This window comes from Salvia hispanica, chromosome 4 (assembly GCF_023119035.1).
Source record: "Salvia hispanica cultivar TCC Black 2014 chromosome 4, UniMelb_Shisp_WGS_1.0, whole genome shotgun sequence".
Lineage (NCBI taxonomy): Eukaryota > Viridiplantae > Streptophyta > Magnoliopsida > Lamiales > Lamiaceae > Salvia > Salvia hispanica.
The window spans coordinates 42,621,757-42,641,306 of record NC_062968.1 but is presented as its reverse complement, the minus strand read 5'-3'; the positions used below and the strand labels follow the sequence as shown (position 1 = coordinate 42,641,306).

General features: G+C 37.4%; 3 protein-coding genes across 3 annotated transcripts; all 3 read right to left on the bottom strand.

Moving 5' to 3' along the window:
- Nucleotides 1-12,471: 12,471 nt before the first annotated feature.
- LOC125221117 (glycine-rich protein 5-like) lies at nucleotides 12,472-12,948 on the bottom strand. The gene has a single exon (XM_048123241.1). The coding sequence runs from the start codon at nucleotides 12,946-12,948 to the stop codon at nucleotides 12,472-12,474; it is 477 nt and encodes a 158-aa protein (XP_047979198.1).
- A 911-nt stretch (nucleotides 12,949-13,859) lies between these two features.
- LOC125222376 (putative uncharacterized protein DDB_G0291608) lies at nucleotides 13,860-16,827 on the bottom strand. Its single transcript, XM_048124935.1, has 3 exons — nucleotides 16,585-16,827; nucleotides 15,739-16,038; nucleotides 13,860-15,260 (listed from the first exon to the last, which is right to left on the bottom strand). The coding sequence occupies exons 1-3, from the start codon at nucleotides 16,738-16,740 to the stop codon at nucleotides 14,127-14,129; spliced, it is 1,590 nt and encodes a 529-aa protein (XP_047980892.1). The 5' UTR covers nucleotides 16,741-16,827; the 3' UTR covers nucleotides 13,860-14,126.
- Nucleotides 16,828-17,867: 1,040 nt separating this feature from the next.
- LOC125223740 (60S ribosomal protein L30-like) lies at nucleotides 17,868-18,462 on the bottom strand. Its single transcript, XM_048127023.1, has one exon. The coding sequence runs from the start codon at nucleotides 18,438-18,440 to the stop codon at nucleotides 18,015-18,017; it is 426 nt and encodes a 141-aa protein (XP_047982980.1). The 5' UTR covers nucleotides 18,441-18,462; the 3' UTR covers nucleotides 17,868-18,014.
- Between the last annotated feature and the right edge of the window lie 1,088 nt (nucleotides 18,463-19,550).

Sequence of the window (19,550 nt, the reverse complement as noted above, 5' to 3'; positions counted from 1 at the left end):
GGGAGAGAGATGGGTGAAGAAGATGATGATGATATGGAATTTATTTTTCATTTTTAAAAATATAATTAATCAAAACAACGTCGTTTTGATTGCCACATAAATTATAGTTTGCCACATCAGTTTCGATTTTTTATTTTGGGGAAAAACGGGAAAAAACTAAAGTTCATGTGTTTACGTTCAAAAAAATAAAGTTTAGAGGAAAAATAAAAAAAAGTTGAAAGTTCATGCATTTACAGACAAATAACCCTTTTTTTATTCATTTCATTATTTTGTTCTCCATTTGCGAAAAAGGTGTGTCATATTCAATATCACCTCCGTGAAAAGAAATTCATAGATCGAAGGCAACTGGTGGAGTCGGAAGCCAAGCAAGCAGCCATGGTATTTTAATTAGGGGTACCTGTGGTGATAGAATTCTGTGTGGAACAAAAATGGAAGAAATGAAGGTTGTTGGCAGGTAGATAAGCTTTTTTCTTTGTTTTGCATATTCTTTATTTTGTTTTTCTTTTTATAGAATGATAAATGATAATTTAAATTCAATTTAAAGTTTATTAGTGAATGAATCACATTTATGATAATAAATTAATTAATAGTATCGTTTTACGTATAAAAAATTAAATTAATCTATATATACATATATAAAATGAGAATTTTAAAGAAATAATAAAAATGTAATTTTTGGATACTTTTGAATACATGTAGTAAAAGATTATAAGTTGAATACTCATTTCAAAAAGTAGAAGCATAAAAATTTTAGATCTTTTAATTTATTAGAGAAAGTGAATAGATTTTAAATGAAGAGACATGGAAAGGTTTTGGAGTTATGTGTATTGAACTTATAATTATAAGAAGTCGCATGTACATATGAGATTATACATTGAAATTATAATCGAGCAGTTTGTTAATTTTTTACATGTCTATGTCCAGTGGCGGACGCATGATTTTAAATTTTTAATACTGGGGGGTCCAAACTAAGGTTGACAATTATTGCGTATTTTTAGTATTAATAACACCAGAAACAATCACGACTTGATTAGTTCACATAATGTGAGCTAAATAACTTAAAATTAGTAACATAAATTAAAATACATATGGTGACATTGTCAACGTCGAAATAATTGAAGAATATATTTTTAAATAAAAAGCATAACATTAAAATTAAATTTACTAATATGATATACTATAGTTACAATGTAACTAAATAATTTTTTTCTTGTAATGTTACAATAACAATATTTACATAAATTAAAAAAAAAACAAAATTAGTTGTATAAAATTACTTGTGTGAAAAAACATAAATGAATTAAGTACTAGACAAATGAATTAATCTATGGATAAACGATTAATTCTATTTAGCTCTAAGCTTTGAGAAATGATATACTATAGTTACAATGTAACTAAATAATTTTTTTCTTGTAATGTTACAATAACAATATTTACATAAATAAAAAAAAAACAAAATTAGTTGTATAAAATTACTTGTGTGAAAAAACATAAATGAATTAAGTACTAGACAAATGAATTAATCTATGGATAAACGATTAATTCTATTTAGCTCTAAGCTTTGAGAAAAATCCAAAAAAACCAACACACATATGTATGTTAATTCTATTTAGCTATCTGCTTTGAGAAAAATCCAAAAAAACCCTCACATATATATTAGGCAGCTACTAGGATTCAATACTCTAACCTCATAGATATTAGGCCATCTGCTCCACCAAGTAAGCTATGGAATGCATGTTAATTGTTGAATGAATACATATATTATACGTAAATCTAAAATGGGTGGGGGTTCCAAGGGTCCCCCATCCCCCTTTGTAGGTCCGCTCTGTCTACGTCTATTTATTTGCATGATAAGAATTCTATATAAAATTTAGTATATTGAAATTGATTCTAAATTTTCTTTAATTATTCTGATATTAAATTAATGTTGTACTGGTTAATTGGATCCATCGTAGATCTATTTTATTGATAAAGAACTTTAATAATATTATATTAATTCGACAGGAAATGAAATGTATAAAAAAGTTTTTCAAAATTTATTGGTGATTCCTCTTTTATTCAATTCTTAATTACTATAGATATCTCGTATGATTTAATATTGGAACATTATATTTTGTGATTAATTTCTTCATATTTATTATATACATTTTTGTTTATAGTTTTCATATAACGATATTGTTTTATAATTTCATTTAATTAATTTATAATCTAAAAATCAATGTTTTTAAAATTTCTTATTTTGTGTATAGCACGAGTGTTATACTAGTTGTTCTTAAAAGATTAGTTTTTGTGCGATTGCGTCATATACAATATATTTACGTGGGATTATATATATTAATATTGACATAGTTAGTAGTTAGTAATTTAAGATAGTTAGCAACCTAACTGGGTCCTTATAAATGAAATGTAATTAATGTATGGGTATACTATTTACTAAATTACACGGTATTAATAAATTATACAGCAAATTCATACAGTATAATTTATGGCTATATAACTGTTTGCTTCACATCGTACAGTACTTCCTCTGTCCCACAAAAGATGTCACACTTTCCTTTTTAGTTTGTCCCACAAAAATGTCACATTTCTCTTTTTGAAAAAAGTTCTTTCTCACATGAATATAAAAATTATATTTTCTCTCTCCATTTAACACACAAAATAAAACCTCCTATAATCACGTGCCGTCCCACAAGTGTGACATCTTTTGGACGAAAGGAGTACTTTTTAATAAGTTATTGTGGGATTATTGGAGCAACACATGTTGGGCTTGACTTATTTGTTTAAGTGGGCAGCCTAACCTCTATGTATTGATGGCTGAAGAGCTTAGAAATGCGTGCAGTGCGGTGTGTGATATCACTCGATCTAATAGGTCCAGAGGATTCAACAAGATTTCAGAGGCTAGAAGATCATGAAACTATCAGACATGGGTCGTTGGGTGCACTCTATTTCTTCAAAACCTCAACCCACTATACTACAACTAGCACAGGGAAGTAAATGATCGATCCCACGAGGACGAATGTTTTACGAAACTGCATTTGAGGATGTTTTGGGAAAGGGGGGGGGGGAGAGGGGTGGGCTGCTGCCATGCAATTTTGTGGGTCGAGAACTTAAACTACTGGGTCTGAGAGACTTAAACTACTTTACTCTACCTAATGGGTCTAAGAAATGAGAACGTACGGAACATGCATGACTTAGAGAAATGAGATATTTTAGAGCTCTAAGACAACTGGAGTTAACTTAACTAGATGGACTTTCCTAATTTGGACAAACAGGGATAAAGCGAAAAGTGGGGACAAGTTTCCTTAAACTACCAGGGTCTGGAAAAACATGCAGAAAAGTAAAAAGACAACGCAGACAGTACTGACAGGGTCTGGAGAACATGCAGAAAAAGCAAGGTACATGCAGAAAGTACTGACAAAAGCAGATCTGGTTCTAACTACCAACAACTTCATCTTCTTCGGGAATCAAACGAGAATAGCAGATAAAACAGAGTATTAAACACCATGAAAACAGAGCAAACTTCAGATCTAAACTTAAAACGAGAAATTAAAGCCTAAACTACAGATCTATGCTACTTGACCTAAAGGATGCAGAAACAGAAAGTAAATAGCCATAATCATGCAAACGTAAACAGCAAACATCAGATCTACGAAACTCCAACTCAAATCCACCACGATTCAACAAATCCAAACATCTCCATACGTAAATCCACAACCTCCATCAACAAACCAACAGATTTCAGCTCCAAACATCCAACAATCAATAAGAACGAAAGCGAAAAGTAAGAAATAAACGTCAACTCAGCGATATCCAACAAAAACCAACATAAACTTCCATAATAATGAGAACTAAGTTCGAATCCAGTAGATCAAAGCAAGAACTAGAGTTGTAAAACTAAAAACTAACAAGTACTTGAAACCGAAAGTAAACTAAACAAAGCAAGATATAAATTGTTTCTTCGCCTTCACAAGGCGGTGTTACACAGAAGCAAAACAACGATGAACCACCACGGTAGCTGGAATCACTCCATCTCAAAGTGCGCAGCAAGTGAAATGAGGAATTTGAAGTGTGGAACTAAGGAATGGAACAAGAGCTTGAACTAAGGAATTTGAAGTGGCTCCCTTGTTCTTCAAGGTTGAGCTCTTTATATATGTGAGGCTCTGATCTCTAGGGTATCCTTCTGGTAATTAGACGCTTTTGCCCTTGAATAAGACTCTTTAAAATAATCTGCTCATGCTACATTCTGCTCCTGTCGCCAACTTTTAATTCTCCCAGGTCCGAACGACGACATCTGATTTTCACTTCAATTTCATCTCTTTTGCATCTGCCAGGTCAGGAAACAACAACTCCTAGGTCCGGCAGATTTATTACGCACCTGAACTCATAAACACAGATTAGCGCCCAAAATTCATGCAGAATTTTAACCCAAAACCAATGCATGAAACGAGCCTTATCAAACTGCTCACACTTAAACCATACTTGTCCTCAAGTATAAAGACAAGAAAAAGGAATAAGACAAGTTTCAATGCATGGTTTCCCCTTAACCGACTCTACTAAAAGGAAAAAGACTCAAACTACTAGACCTAGACGCTAAAGGACTTAGACAAAGAAAACAGACAAAGACACACATACTAAAACACATTAACACATAAATGCATAAACTGGTTCATTTTCTAGCAGCCATCCCCACAAAGATTAAGGTCAATCCAAGAACCTACAGTCTCCGAATCTTCCCCTTCCCTTCTTCTATCCAATCGGCTTGTCAGTTTGTCAAGATAGCCTCTAACTTTACTAATTGTTGGATTCGCTCGATCACCCATTCCTCACCAGGGATATTAGGATCGTTCACTCTTATATTGCCATACCACTGATGCCTCGGGTCAGAGAGTTCCCCTATCTTTACTCTTATTTTTCCCTTCCCCTCTGGACTTCATCCAGCTTATACCTCCTTTTTCCCTAGACTTCGTCCAGCTTATACCTCCAGGTTCTTTTTTTTTTTTTCAGACTCTGGACTTCTGGACTTCGTCCAGCTTATACCTCCAGTACCCTTTCCCTAGGTCCGAGAGGTTATTTCTATCACCCAAAACTTTTCTCCTTCTAGGTTCTCTCCCTAAGCATCAAGTGGCAGCCCTCTCATTTTGTGTTAGTATAAAGTGTTTAAGGCTTATAACTCACTTTTATGGAGGCTTCACAACTAGATCACAATTGCGTTATTAAGAAAGATGGTTCTTATATCTGTCGTGGTATCATGGAAAACAATCTGTACACAATCACTTCTACACAATTTAATCAACGTAAATCAGAACTCAATGCTACATCGAAAATTTCTAAGAAAAGAAAAGAACCTTCAACTTCAATGAATGAAACGTACTTATGGCACCTTAGACTTGGTCATGCCAACGAAAGAAGGATTCATGCGATGGTTGATCAAGATCTTATTAAAGGTCTTGAGAAGGAACCGTTTTCGAAGTGTGAGTCCTGTCTCGAAGGCAAGATGACTAAGAGACCTTTTAGGTCAAAGGGGAATAGGGCCAAGGAAGTACTTGAGCTCATTCATACTGATGTGTGTGGACCAATGTCAACCGAGGCAAGGGGCGGCTATCGATATTTTGTCACCTTTATAGATGACTTCTCGAAAGTTGGATATGTCTATTTGATGCGCTACAAGTCTGAAACTTTTGACAAGTTCAAGGAGTTTAAGGCTAAAGTAGAGACGCGTCATGGTAAGACTATCAAATGCCTGCGATCTGATCGCGGAGGCGAATACCTAAGTGCCGAGTTTTTGGACTACTTATCAGTGGCGGGAATTCAATCCCAAACGACTGCGCCGGGCACACCCCAGCAGAATGGCGTAGCTGAAAGAAGGAATAGGACCTTATTAAATATGGTCCTCTCGATGATGAGTTATGCACGGTTACCTACTTCGTTTTGGGGGCATGCGTTGCTTTCCGCAACCTATCTCTTAGACCGCTTACCTTCTAAATCAGTTCCTACTACCCCATATGAGTTGTGGAATGGGCGAAACCCCAATCTAGAACATCTCAGAGTATGGGGGTGTCCGGCTCATGTATTGGAAAAGGATCCAACTAAGCTGGAATCTAGGACGGAGGCTTGTGTGTTTGTAGGATACCCTAGAGGAACGAAAGCTTATGAATTCTATAGTCTCAGAGATCAGAAAGTGATTGTGAGCACTCATGCCACATTCTTAGAGGAAGACTATGTAATGAATCATAAACCCAGCAGTGAGATAGCTTTTGAAGAGCTCACTCAAGTCACAACTTCCATTAACCAAGAACAACTACCTAGTGTAACAACAATTCCAGAAATTTCAACTAATACTCCAGATATTGTAGTGCCGCGCCGCAGTGGGAGGGTCTCTCATGAGCCCGATAGATACATTGGTTTGGGTGAGTGCATGGATCACTCCTCGGACAGCAATGTACTTGATCCCCTGGAAATTTTGCAGAGGTGCAGACAGATGTCGATCATTGCGAATGGGTGAAAGCAATGGATTCGGAACTACAATCAATGGTAGACAAAGACGTCTACGATTTGTCTGTCCTACCCGAAGGTTGTACTGCCATTGGGAGCAAGTGGATATACAAATGTAAACGTGGACCCGATGGATGAGTTAAAGTCTTTAAGGCAAGACTAGTGGCTAAGGGGTATACCCAAAAGGAAGGCATCAATTACGATGAGACCTTCTCCCCAGTGGCCATGCTCAAATCGATCCGTATACTTTTGTCTATAGCAGCTTACATGGATTGGGAAGTATGACAGATGGACGTCAAGACTGCGTTTTTAAACGAGAGTCTTGAGGAGACCATCTACATGGAACAACCCGAAGGCTATGTGGTAAAGGGCAAGGAACACGTGGTTTAGAAGCTTAAGAAGGCCATTTATGGCCTCAAGCAAGCATCTAGATCATGGAACCAGTGTTTCGATCAAACAGTTCAAAAGTTTGGATTCGAAAAATGCCCCAATGAAAGCTTGTGTGTATAAGAAGGTTGAAAAGGGAAATGTTGTGTTCTTAGTTTTATATGTAGATGACATTCTTCTAATTGGAAACAATAAAAAGATGTTGTCATCGGTGCGAACTTGGTTGTCCAGCCAGTTCGAGATGAAAGATATGGGTGATGCGGGACACATTCTCGGTATCAAGGTTCTTAGGAACCGAGCTAAGAGAATGTTGTGCTTATCCCAAGAATCTTACATCGATACAGTACTTAGACGCTTTAGCATGCAAGATGCCAAGAAAGGTTTTCTACCTTTTAGACATGACATCCATTTATGTCAAGAGATGTGTCCTAAGACAACATCTGAGATAGCAGAGATGAGAAGAATACCATATGCCTCGGCAGTTGGTAGTCTCATGTATGCTATGCTTTGTACTAGACCCGATATCTGCTTTGTTGTTGGCATGGTAGCAAGATATCAATCCAATCCCAGCCAAGGACATTGGACTGCCGTAAAGAACATACTCAAGTACCTTAATCGGACTAAGGACTATGTTCTAGTTTACAATGCAACCGAGCTCTGTCCTTTAGGATATACAGATTCAGATTTTCAATCTGATGTAGATTCGAGGAAATCAACTTCCGGATATGTGTTTACCTTAGGAGGTGGAGCTGTAATTTGGAAGAGTGTAAAGCAGAAATGCATTGCGGACTCTACCATGGAAGCCGAGCATGTGGCCGCTTCGGAGGTTGCAAAAGAGGTTATATGGCTTAAGAACTTCCTTCTGGACTTAGGTGTGGTTGCGAATATGCCCAAGAGCATCACCATTTATTGCGATAATTCTGGTGCTGTGGCAAATTCGAGGGAACCACGAGCTCATAAGGCGAGCAAGCACATAGAGAGGAAGTATCATATAATTCGAGATATAGTGCAGAGAGGAGACATACAAGTGGTCAAGATTGAGTCAGAGAACAACCTGGCAGATCCTTTCACGAAGGCATTAGCGGTAAAGAGCCATGTTGAAGGAATGGGAGTTCGACTAATTCAAGACCTCAATCCACTTTCAGTATAAGTGGGAGATTATTTAGACGTTAGCACAATTTTTGTATACTCGAAAGTGTTTTGAGTATAAGTGGGAGATTGTTAGAGTTTGTATACTAGAAATCACATTTCGAGTGATTGAATACTGTAAAACTCTTATTTTATTTTCCAATAAATAAAACAGATTATTTTTTGTCATAATGTTGTTATGTTTTACATTTAATGGATGTTAATGCATGTTTAAATGTATAAGTTAACTTAACAGAGTCTAAGTCTTTGTTTTAGTAGACCGGTTGTGGGCGTCGTCCACTTTAAGGTAATACGGTCAGTTCTAAACAAAGAAAAAGATGAATTTCACAACCTAGTTGGAATTTGACTATCCAACGAGAAAGGTTGCAATGTCAGTCCGCATATTTCTAAGCCTTACTGAAATAAGATGACATTGGTGTGGTATAGCACTGAACGGATCTAACAGCAAGACTTGCCTTAGGCTATCTACTGAAAGGCGAGGTCTTGATAAATATTTATTTCTTAATTAATGTAGGTTAGCATTGAGCATACGGTATTGATTATGCACTTGCTTTGACTTATCAAATGGTGCGGGTTTTTCGTAACCCAATTATCCCGATATATTGGGTAGTGGTGATCAATATCTAGCGGTGCTAGGATTGCTATTATATTAAATCGTGCGCGAGCTGAGTCTCGTTTGATAATGTCCTCAAGAGGAGCGCGAAACAAGGTTTTATTATTCGGAACCTAGCTAGTTGGAGTGTGATTACTCTATGAATAATAAATAAGCGTTTCATGCTAAGTCCACTCTTGGAATTAATAAGAAGTTAATTAATTAAGTCAATAGCAGACATTAATTAATTAATGGACATTTTAATCTTAAGCGCACGGAAATAAAAGTTAAACGGAAACCCGGATTACTTGTAATTTCGGATTTGGATGGGGAGAGTTCAATATTGCTTCTGTAGTGGCTGCTCGTAATATTCCAATTATAACTTATATTAAATTGTGGGTTCAATTTAATTAGTAAAAAGTAAATTGGATGAGCCCATATCCAAAACCTTCCATAGATCCCTGTCTGGGCCCAAAAAGAACTTAATATAAATAGGAGAATAAAGGAGACAAAAATATCACAATTTTATCTTTAAAATTTTCAAAAATTTTCAGCCCCTAAGCTGAAGGAATTTTCGAATTCCTCTCCTGTTTCAAAAAGTATTTCTTCTGTCTTCTTTATTTAAGTCCTAGTATTCTAGTAAGATCAGCCCACACTGATATTGGGATACAGTTCGGGAACCAGAGAGAAGATTTGTGGTCTAGTACTCAAAGCATCACGTGGAGAAGAAGCTAGCCATCTTCAATTCTTTGGAGAATTATTTAGGTATTTTTCTGCTCCGTAGAAAAACATGTTTTAGGTTTCAATATTCTTAAAGCATGATTAATTCAAGTTATGAGCATGATACATGTGAAAATTACGCGAATAGGTTTTGTCTAAATAATCTGCTAAATAGATCTGATTATTATGTGATTGTTATTTATGCGCCCGCTTCCGCTGCCAGTTCCATCACAGCAACGACCGCGGCCCATAACGACCGTTACGTAGAAGCGGTCCGCTCCGGAGAAAGTTGTGCTAAAAATCTGAAGACGCCCAGCGACCGATGGGGAGTGCGCAGCGCCCGCTTGAGAAGGTCCCGAAGCCACTGGACTAATTTGCAGCGACCGCTACACAAATGGGCAGAAGCTACGGGCAACGCACATCGACCACTGACCAAGGTGCAGCGGTCCGCTGCGAAAACGCGGCGCACGTTGTGACCTAGATTTTCTCCAGATTTTACCAAAATTAGCCAACCTTTTTCCTTATATCCATAGGATTCAAAATTCTCCCTATATAAACCCCCTCAAACCTCTTCATTCAGAGACACTTTTACACACTTTTTGCCTCACAATTCTAGAGCATAATATTTGAGAGATCTTCGCTGTGCAAGAGGTTGAAGACGGATTCAAGTGAAGATCAAGGCTACATGATTCCACCTTTGGGTTTTATCACTTTAGTTCTTATTTTTACATTGTTTTCCCTTCAAACTATGTTTTTAGATTATTCTATCATGTGTAACTAAATTCATAGGATTCTAGGGATGTGTTAGTAACTCTTATTGGTTTATACAATTCTATTTCCTATTTAATATCCGTTTTGTTTTACTTCGTTTCTTCCTTAAGTTATTCTATACTACTGCATGCTTGAGTGACACATTCAATGCTGATTTGATATAACTTGCTACATAATCGTGAGAGGAGGTTGGCGAGTTAGATCCACTTAATAGACACTACAATTAACTTTCCTTAAAACGGCACTGTTAATTGAGAGTGATGACTTTTCAAGGGTCTTAGGAGCTTTTAGGAGTTACGAATCTAGGATTGATAACCTTAGTGTTAGTAATCTACGCTTGTACCGCATGGGCATAACTAGTGTGACTCGTTCTATCGAAGTATAAACTGTGCTAGTGTATTGTAATTGAAATTTGTATAACCATAATTGTGAACGCACATCCCTGGAATTCTCTTATCTCATATATTTTTTTCTCTAGTCTTGTTGCAATCGGTGATTTACTGCTTTCAATTTAATTGTTTTTTAAAAGTTTTCATAAACTCTCTGGTTCTCCAAATAGTAAAAGAGACTTAGTAGAAGGTAGTCAGTCGGTGATCTTATTCCCCGTGTTCGACAACCCGGTACTGACCTTTAGCTATACTAGATCTACCCTGTATACTTGCAGGTATTTTTAATGCTAATAAAAAGTGCATCACCGGTGCAAAATACAATCACTAGCAGAGGCTTGGGTGAAGTTGTTGCGTGCAACCTGAGCCACAATTCTTTAATCTTTGATTTATTTACAATTTTATATCTGCCTTAAATCAATCCTCTTAGGATCGGTTATCTTGTCTACCCTTTACAATTTCATATCTTCCTTCGATCAACACGAGTCATAGTGTGCAGGTATTTGCAATGGGTAAACAGGTTGGAGTCAGACTGATCAAGGTTCCTGACTAGAGTGCTAAGGTACTATACTTTGTGGTTTGTAACCGGTCTGTACATTGAGAGATTGACCATCTCGCATCTTGTAATCAAAAGAGGTCTCGTTAATTAGTGACTCTCGGATGATTTGATCACTACAATGGTATCAGAACCACGGAGATCATCCGGGTATGCCAAGTCGCTAAATAAAAAGAGGTGGGCTAGTCAGAGTAAGGCACGGCCTTGGTACTGCCCTGAGGTAAGAAGGTTATTCCTTAACGAAGGATATTTGTTTTGGTAAATTGGCTTATCCCTAAAACTTCTTTACAACTTTTTAGTTCTTAGGATTGGACTTTTGTTGCTGGTAGTAGTCGTTGGTCGTGACTTTGGCTCTGTTCTTTTACTTTCTGGCTTTTGCAGAGTGTGTTAGTTTAAACGACTAATAATCTTTTGACTTATTTATGAAAAGTTTTAATTATTCTTAGTAATAAATACTTCTCTTGTCCCATAAAAATATGTGCATTTTCCACTTACATCCGTCCCACAAAAATATGTGTATTTCATTTTTGAAAAATTATATCAATTTAATAATATAGGTCTCACTATCCACTAACACTACTTTAACTATCATTCTCATTTTCTCCCTTACTTTACCATACCATTCTTCTTCTCTCTCTTACTTTACTAATTTTGTTTTAATTCTCGTGTCATATTCATTGCCCATATTTTTATGAGACGGAGATAGTATATACTTAGAAACACAAAAGATAAAAATATTACTAATGTTTTAGAAAAGAATTAAAATCCTTTACAAAATAATTGAGAAATGATAAAAATCAAATAAATGTATTATAAAAAGAAGAAAGCGAATTTTTAAAAATGAATGCATTAGAAATTTAAAAAGTATATAAAGTTAAATATATTAAAAGATTAAGTTTTATAAGAAAGAAACTATAGGCAATGCATTTACTTTAAATGCAATAATACTAGTAAAAGTAAAAACGTTTGAATTAAATGGAGCAGGAGATAGTAAAAGTAAATGGAGTACATTTGAAATTGAGTAGGAAAAGAAAAAACGCTCTTATGCTCGAACCCGCATCAAGAATGGGAAAAGTAAGTTGACTACTGCTACGCCAATAAACAGAGATGATTTTAAACAGATCATATACCGTATTAGCAATGAACGTTTGTTCTATGCTAGATCCGCCACTGGCTTCTGACTGTGAAAGCTAGGGACAAGACCTTGGTTGTAATAACATGACTAATTTTCTTCATTAGCAATGTTTTTTCATCTCAAATATGTTACCTAACCACTATAGATCTCATCTAAACGAGACCCTATAACTCTTGTTGAAAGGCACAAGACACGATCCCCCTCCCATTCAACAGAACAAGAAAATAACCTGATACAACTTAGCCAATTACAAGATGTTCCTTTGAAAATGGAAACAAAAGATTCAGTGTTTGCAGTAAGCTTTGCAAGCATGGGTGCAGTCATAGGAACAAGGACCTCCACAGTGTAGTGGACAGTCTAATCTCATTCCCTCACACCTCCCTCTCGTGGTGCATTCGCCGAATTCTCTCATCCTAAACTCTTCACTACCGAAATCTCTCTTCTCGTCGGCCATATGACGATTTCCTCTTTTTCCCGAATGCTTCGTGCATTGACATCTCCAATAGCCAGCCCCACCTCCACCTCCACCGCCACCACTACTACCGCCGGGGCCTCCCCATCCCCATCCACATCCTCCTCCCCCATACACCCCTCCACTACCACTGCCACTGCCACCACCTCTTCCTTTATTCCTCTCTGGGAGCTGAGCCTTTCCCAAAGAAGCAACATTGTTGGGAGGATTGTTGGTAATTTGTTGTGCTCTCACTATAGCAAACAATAAAGCTAGCAACATCAATCTTTTTCCTTGTATGCTCTCCATTGAGACTCTTTTATTTCAACCGGTTAATGTCTCGCCTATTTGTATGCGAAAACTCTAAGCACAATCAGAAAATAAAATACGAATTAGGTATGCAATGAACCCAACTTGCCGATTAAGGGATCATAAAGCTATGTAACTAACAGAACTAACGAAAGCAATCAATGTATGTCTCAGTAGGTGGGAGTGTAGATTGTCAAAGAATTCTTTGGTTTCTTCTTTGTCCCCACCAAGAAAAGGAGGCCTATTTAGTGAGAGAATAATCATACACTTACTTGCATTGGTAATAATCCTATGAACCAAAGAAATAATTTATACAATATATAAATATGTAAAGCAAAAATACCGTACTCAACCTGATGGTTGCAAACTTGTTGTCTACTTCAAAAGACAGATACGTGTTGAAGTTGAGATGTCATAATCAATGCATAATTTTTTTATTAAACGTAGAATCTCAGCATTGGATACAAGAAATCACAGTTTTGGTGTTTTGAATAAAAGAGATATTCAGTATTTTTTTGATGGATCTAGATGGAAGAAAAGGAAAATGCCCTTTCCCACCACCCTATCCCCCCTCTATTTGAGACTTAAACCAAGATTCTATTGTCTTCCGCCCATAAAATGGCCATTCTCCGAGCACTGGCAGTCTTGAGTTCGACAACAACCACCGTAGCAATCTATATTCTTGATATTAATTGATTGAAGGCTACATGGAAACATAGCCATAAAATTAAGGTCAACTTACCAAATATAGTAAAAGTAAAATCAGACATCTATTGACCAACAGACAAAAAAGGAAAAATGGAACTTATCATGGCAGAAGGAGGAATTATGTTTCAGCCATATAACTATATCTATATAGTTAGGGTTGATGAATTTTGCATTTGTTCGACAGAGGACGAAACACGCAGGAATACAAAGATCTGCCATTCCAAATTTCTACCACGCTAAAAGGTCGATATAGAAATAAAAAGTGGACAAGGTATACGTACAAACCAACCATAGTGAGGGGGCTATACCATGTCCCAAATTAGCAGTAACAACATTGGGGAAGAGATTACTGAAAAAAGAGCATCTCTTTATCCCTATATATACGAAATCATGCGACAGTACATCTCACAAATCCTTTATTCATTCATTACATAAAATCACACTGAGCAGTGAAGCCGGTTTGAGTACGCTTACCATCCTCTCTGAGAACCCGAAGAGTGTCCATTTAACCTGTCGAGCACAGAATTAAAATCGATAGGCTGACCACTCTCTTCCAGCCTCTGAATGACACCAATAACATGGTCGCTTCTGTATCCCATGTTGCCCAGTTTCTCAATCAGCTCGTTGTAAGGATGGCCGCGCATGGGCTGAGGTGTGCCTAACATGTTATTGCTAGGAACACGAGGTGGATTCTGAGGGGGGAAGCTATTTGTCGGATAAACATTTTGTTGGAACTGAGGCTGTGGAGGCAGATGATGCGCCCTTCCTGATTCACCATCGAAAACCATGTATGCATTCCCAGGAGGAAGTTGTGGATGAGGGCCACCAGGCATGTAACCATCCCCTGATTGTGCTGCGTACCCAGCCTTGTGTTGTTGTGTAGGGGCCTGCTGTTGAATTGGTCTGGCAGGTGCACCGTACCCATAAGGTAATCCATCAGAGCCTGCCGAACCAGGTTGGGATGCTCCTGCGAACGATACCTGCATATGCATGCTTCCAGGAGCCACTTCAGAAGGAGATTGGTTTGGCTGACCAGAAGAATAGGAAGAGTAAACCAGTGGAGAGGAGGCTCTAATCTGTGGCGGCAAAGCAGACTGTTGGGATGGTTGAACAGGCTGCTGCTGGGACCACTGTTGCGGATATGACTGAACCTGCGGTGTCATATTTCCCTGAGGCTGGGAAGGCCGTGGTGCCATCCTGGAGAGATCTTGAAGTTGAGGTTGTGCCGGCAGGTACTGAGTCTGAGATTGTTGGGATGGGGGTATATTGGTCATTTGTTGAGGAGGCAAGCAATATGACGCCATACTCTGGGGAGGCATGGATGACTGGGGTGCAACTGAAGGATGCTGATGCTCAACTGGCCGTGGATGGTGAGAGGGCTGTGGAGCTACTTGATGAGGTACAAGTGCCAATTGTTGATCATGAAAATTTGACGAGTTCTCAGCATTTTTAGGTTCAGAAGCAGGTGCAGAAGTTCTCTCCTCATGCTGTTGTTTAGTGTTAGCTGAAGAGGAATCCTTTTGTGCAAGCTGAAGTTTGGCTAACTCCTTCTGAGTATCAGCAAGTTCCTGCTTATCTCTTAAAATCTGCACAGACCTGTGCACCTGTATTCCAATAATTAGTTCACTTAGGAAGGATGGATACGAATCATTGTAATGCAGACAGGAAGAGAGATTGAAGAGGAATATCTAACTCTAACTTGGTGGTTACCAAATGACCTTTTGTTAGTTTACAATGATGTAATCTTGATATGCCTAGTAGAAAATATAGTAATTGCAGTTCCAAGAAAAAAATTCAACAAACAACTCTTGTAGAAACAGGCAGAATGCCTGACCACAAATATCCGACAAAGGAAGCGCCATAGATTATAGACTTAAAATTTGAAAACAAAATATGTTCAGATTCAGTTTCCATGAAATCAAGATTTAATTGAAAATTTTGTTCTTACATTTTACTGAATTCTCCAGAAATGGTGAGCAAGGGGGTTGGCACTGACAAACAATAGCCCATGCCCGTATGATAAAAAATGGGGCATAAATATAAATGGTAATAATATATAGCAAAATTAATGGCAACGGGTACCTCTTGAACATGCTTTTCTAGAGATCTGAGCTTTGACTCTGCCTCTCCGTGATCACGAACCCAGTCAGCGCGCATTTCTCCAACTGATTTGTCTAGATTGTAACAGTATAATTCCAACTGTGACAGCCGCGAACTAATTCCCTCAAGAAAACGCATGATATTGTCAGTGTACTTCTTCACGCTGTTTTCAACGCTGGTGATTACATCTTGACTAAATGAAGCTTCTTCAGGTGTAACATAAGTTGCAGCAGAAAATACAGATGATCTCGCCATCCTGCTTTTGTTGAACTCCTGTTCAATCTAGAGCAGAGACAAGTTACAACGCTTGGTCAATCTCAATCCAAAAATAAATAAATAAATAAATTAGCAGTGGATTCAAGCACAGAAATTAAAACACAAATTCCTACCAAAACTAAGCTGCCGACTACAACCTAACAAGAAGAAGGCAGGGACAGGATATTGCTCGGCAAAGAATAGGCACTCGACAAACCATCGAAAGCTCATGAAATTTCAATGCTTTTGTTCCCTACTTTACTAGCAGATAACAATTTAATCTGGATTGCATTCTATGAATACCAAGGCTTCTAGATTTCTTCATACAAATCCTTCTGAATCGACTCATACAGGCACATCAATATAAGCTTGATTGTAGCCGAAAGTTTCAACAATCAGAAGCAAAAAAGTTTAACAACCGCAAAAAACACACTATATCCATTGAAATTGCAGAGCCGATCACTCTCACACAACAGAAAACAGTCAACACACCTATAATAAAACAGAAAAACCTAAATCAAGCATAAGAAGACAATAGAGGAACGAGAGCAAAGGAGAATAAGTAAAATATACCATGGAGGAATTGGGTGCAATGGAAGGATCGGTGTGGATACCATTATTTCCGTCCTGATTTCCGTAATCGTCGTGGGAACAAAGGATATCATCGGAGCCGAAATCGAACGATTTTGAACCGGAAGTAGGGGCGCGACCAGTAGAACTCGATGCCATAGCTACTAGGGTTTTCTGAGAGAGAAATGAATTGAGAGATGGAGCTTTGGGGAGAAGGATAGAAAAAAAATACTAAGCTTACCTGAACTCTTTACTCAATGTCTCAATTTTTAAATTTCATCAAATTTGTACTGGCACACAAATTTTAATAGATAATTAAAAAGGAAGTGAGATGGAAAAGCGAAAAATTATTAAAGTATTATTAGTAAAAATTAGGTCACCTCATTGTATAAAAAAAAATTCTAAAATTAAAATGTGCACTATTTTTATACGACAGACTAAAACAGAAAGAGTATATACTCTTATGGGATAAAGAAGTAGTATTTATTAAATTTTTCTATTTTTTCTCTTTATTTCGTTTATTTTAAAATTTTTTACTCCGTCCCACAAGAGTATGCACTCCTTACGTTTTAGTCCGTCCTACAAGAGTAGTTCACATTTTAATTTTGGAAATTTTTTTCTCTGTAATAAGGTGGGCCTTGTAGGATGGACTAAAATAGAAAGAGTGGATACTCTAGTGAGACGAAGGAATAGTATTGATTAAATTTTCTATATTTTCTCTTTATTTCTTTTATTTTAATTTTTTTTTCAATCTATCTCTTTTTTATTAGTTACACATTAAAACTTTAAAATATTGAGAAATACAATTTTGACATTAATCAAAGTATCAAAACTGAAGTATGGACCACCCATTGCAAGTAATCATTTTTTTCCTTATATGTTTTTTAAAATTTAAATACCCCCTTCTGTCCACTGTAGATGACAAACTTTTTTTTTTCTCAACTAAGTTCACTTATTACTAAAATTATAAACCAAATTTATCGTTATTTTAATTCTTTTATGTTATTTTACTCTCTCCATTTAACATACAAAATAAAGTTGCATATAATCACGTGTCGCTCAAGAAAGGGGTCATCTTCCTTAGGATAGAGGGAGTGGATCATTCTACCTATAAAAATGATATCATTATGTAAAATATATCTACATTCAAATACACCACTCGTCCCAACCATGAAGCGCAACTCAATTGGTAAGTCGTTTCCCCTCTAAACAGATAGATCAGGGATTCGAGTAATCACGAGGTTTTTTTTTTTTTTTTTTTTTTTTTTTTTTTGAAACAAACAGTCGTTTCTTATATAGGTCATCCAAGATTTACCAAACATGTAAAAACTCAACAAAACTAGGAACGAATACCACAATTTTCTAATCCGTGCAAAATTTCAAATATCGAAGGATCCAAAGCAAACAAGAGAAAAGACAGCGGTTCCAATGACTCAATGATCTCCGGCCAAATTTTTGATGATGTCCGAGTCACTTGGGTCAACTATGCTAAGGCATGAGACACGGAAGTACTTTCCACATGCCGTCCCAAGATCAACATTGTTCCCACCGTAATGATGAACACCAATTTTAGCAAGCATTGCATAGTACTCAATCTCAGACTTCCTCAATGGTGGACAGTTATTCGATATCAATATCAATTTTCCCTTGAAATTCCTGAGAGTCTTGAGCACAGTCTTGTAGCCAAGAGTGTACTTCCCACTCTTCATCACAAGAGCGAGCCTGTTGTTGATGCTCTCATGAGTCTTCTTCGTCTTCTTTCTGAGGGCCACTATGGTGGAATCTGGGAAGAGCTGCGGTGGCGATTGGAGGAGAGCTCGAGTAATCACGAGGTTAGATGGAGAACCATTGTTGATCATCTTTAAAAAGAAAAAGAAAATACATTACCTGTCCCTAAATAAGAGTCGTGTTATGCCATTTCCGTCTCTCCCTGAATAAGAGTCATATTTTGAATTTACTAAATTTGGATATTAATCTCATTGTTAAAAAATATTACACTGCAATACCTTTATTTTCATAAAAATAAAATCTGACCTAACCCTCCACCCCCTCATTTGAGATTCAGGCAAACCCTAATCTAATATTACATGCCCTTTATCTCCTTACTCCTGCACCCCTCACTTGTGAATCAAAACTCTAATCGGTGCATCGCCTCTTCTCTCCTCTCTATCTCCGCTTACGTCCCTCATCAGTCGAACTTCAAGGACAACGATTCATGCTATTCATGGGATGCTACGTTGATACGCTCGGATTTTGCACTGTTTTAAGACCATTATTTGGTCCGTTTTTTATGTCAAAATCGCTCTACACGTCCATTATTTGCATATTTTGTCTATTTTGGTATTTTGACGTGTTTTGTGAGAAATGTGCATAATTGGCAGCCGAGCCGCACAAGAAATCTGAAAATACTGGGAGCCGCCGCCCTCGTGAAAACACAAGTTGGAAGAGAAGTCTCGAAAATCGGCGGTCCGGCTGGAGCGGCGGCGCCACAGGCGACAACTCTGGACTGCCTCGGAAAAATGCGCTTGGAAGAGAAGTCCGTCCCGGCGACCAAGTCGTGCGGCGGTCCGCCGGAGGAAACAGGCTCTGACTCAACGCGACCTTGGCCATAGGTGCTGACTACGCCGGAGAAGCCCGAGAAGCCCTAGATTTGCGCCCAGATTTACCATATTTTGGAGATCTTTTCCTTCTACAACAAGGATTGGTTTTTCCCTATAAATAAGACCTCAAGCTTCATCAAAAAGAGAGAACTTCTACTTGCAAAATACTTCATAGAGATTAAGACCTAGAATACTTCAATTGTGTAAGGAGTTGGAGAAGGATTTCAAGAACATCAAAAACAACAAGGATTCAACCTACGGGTTTTATTTGCTTTAGTTTTATGTTCAAATTATCTTCCCTTCAATCTATGTTTTTAGCTTATTTAATTATGTGTAACTAAACTCATAGGATTCTAGGGATGTGTTAGT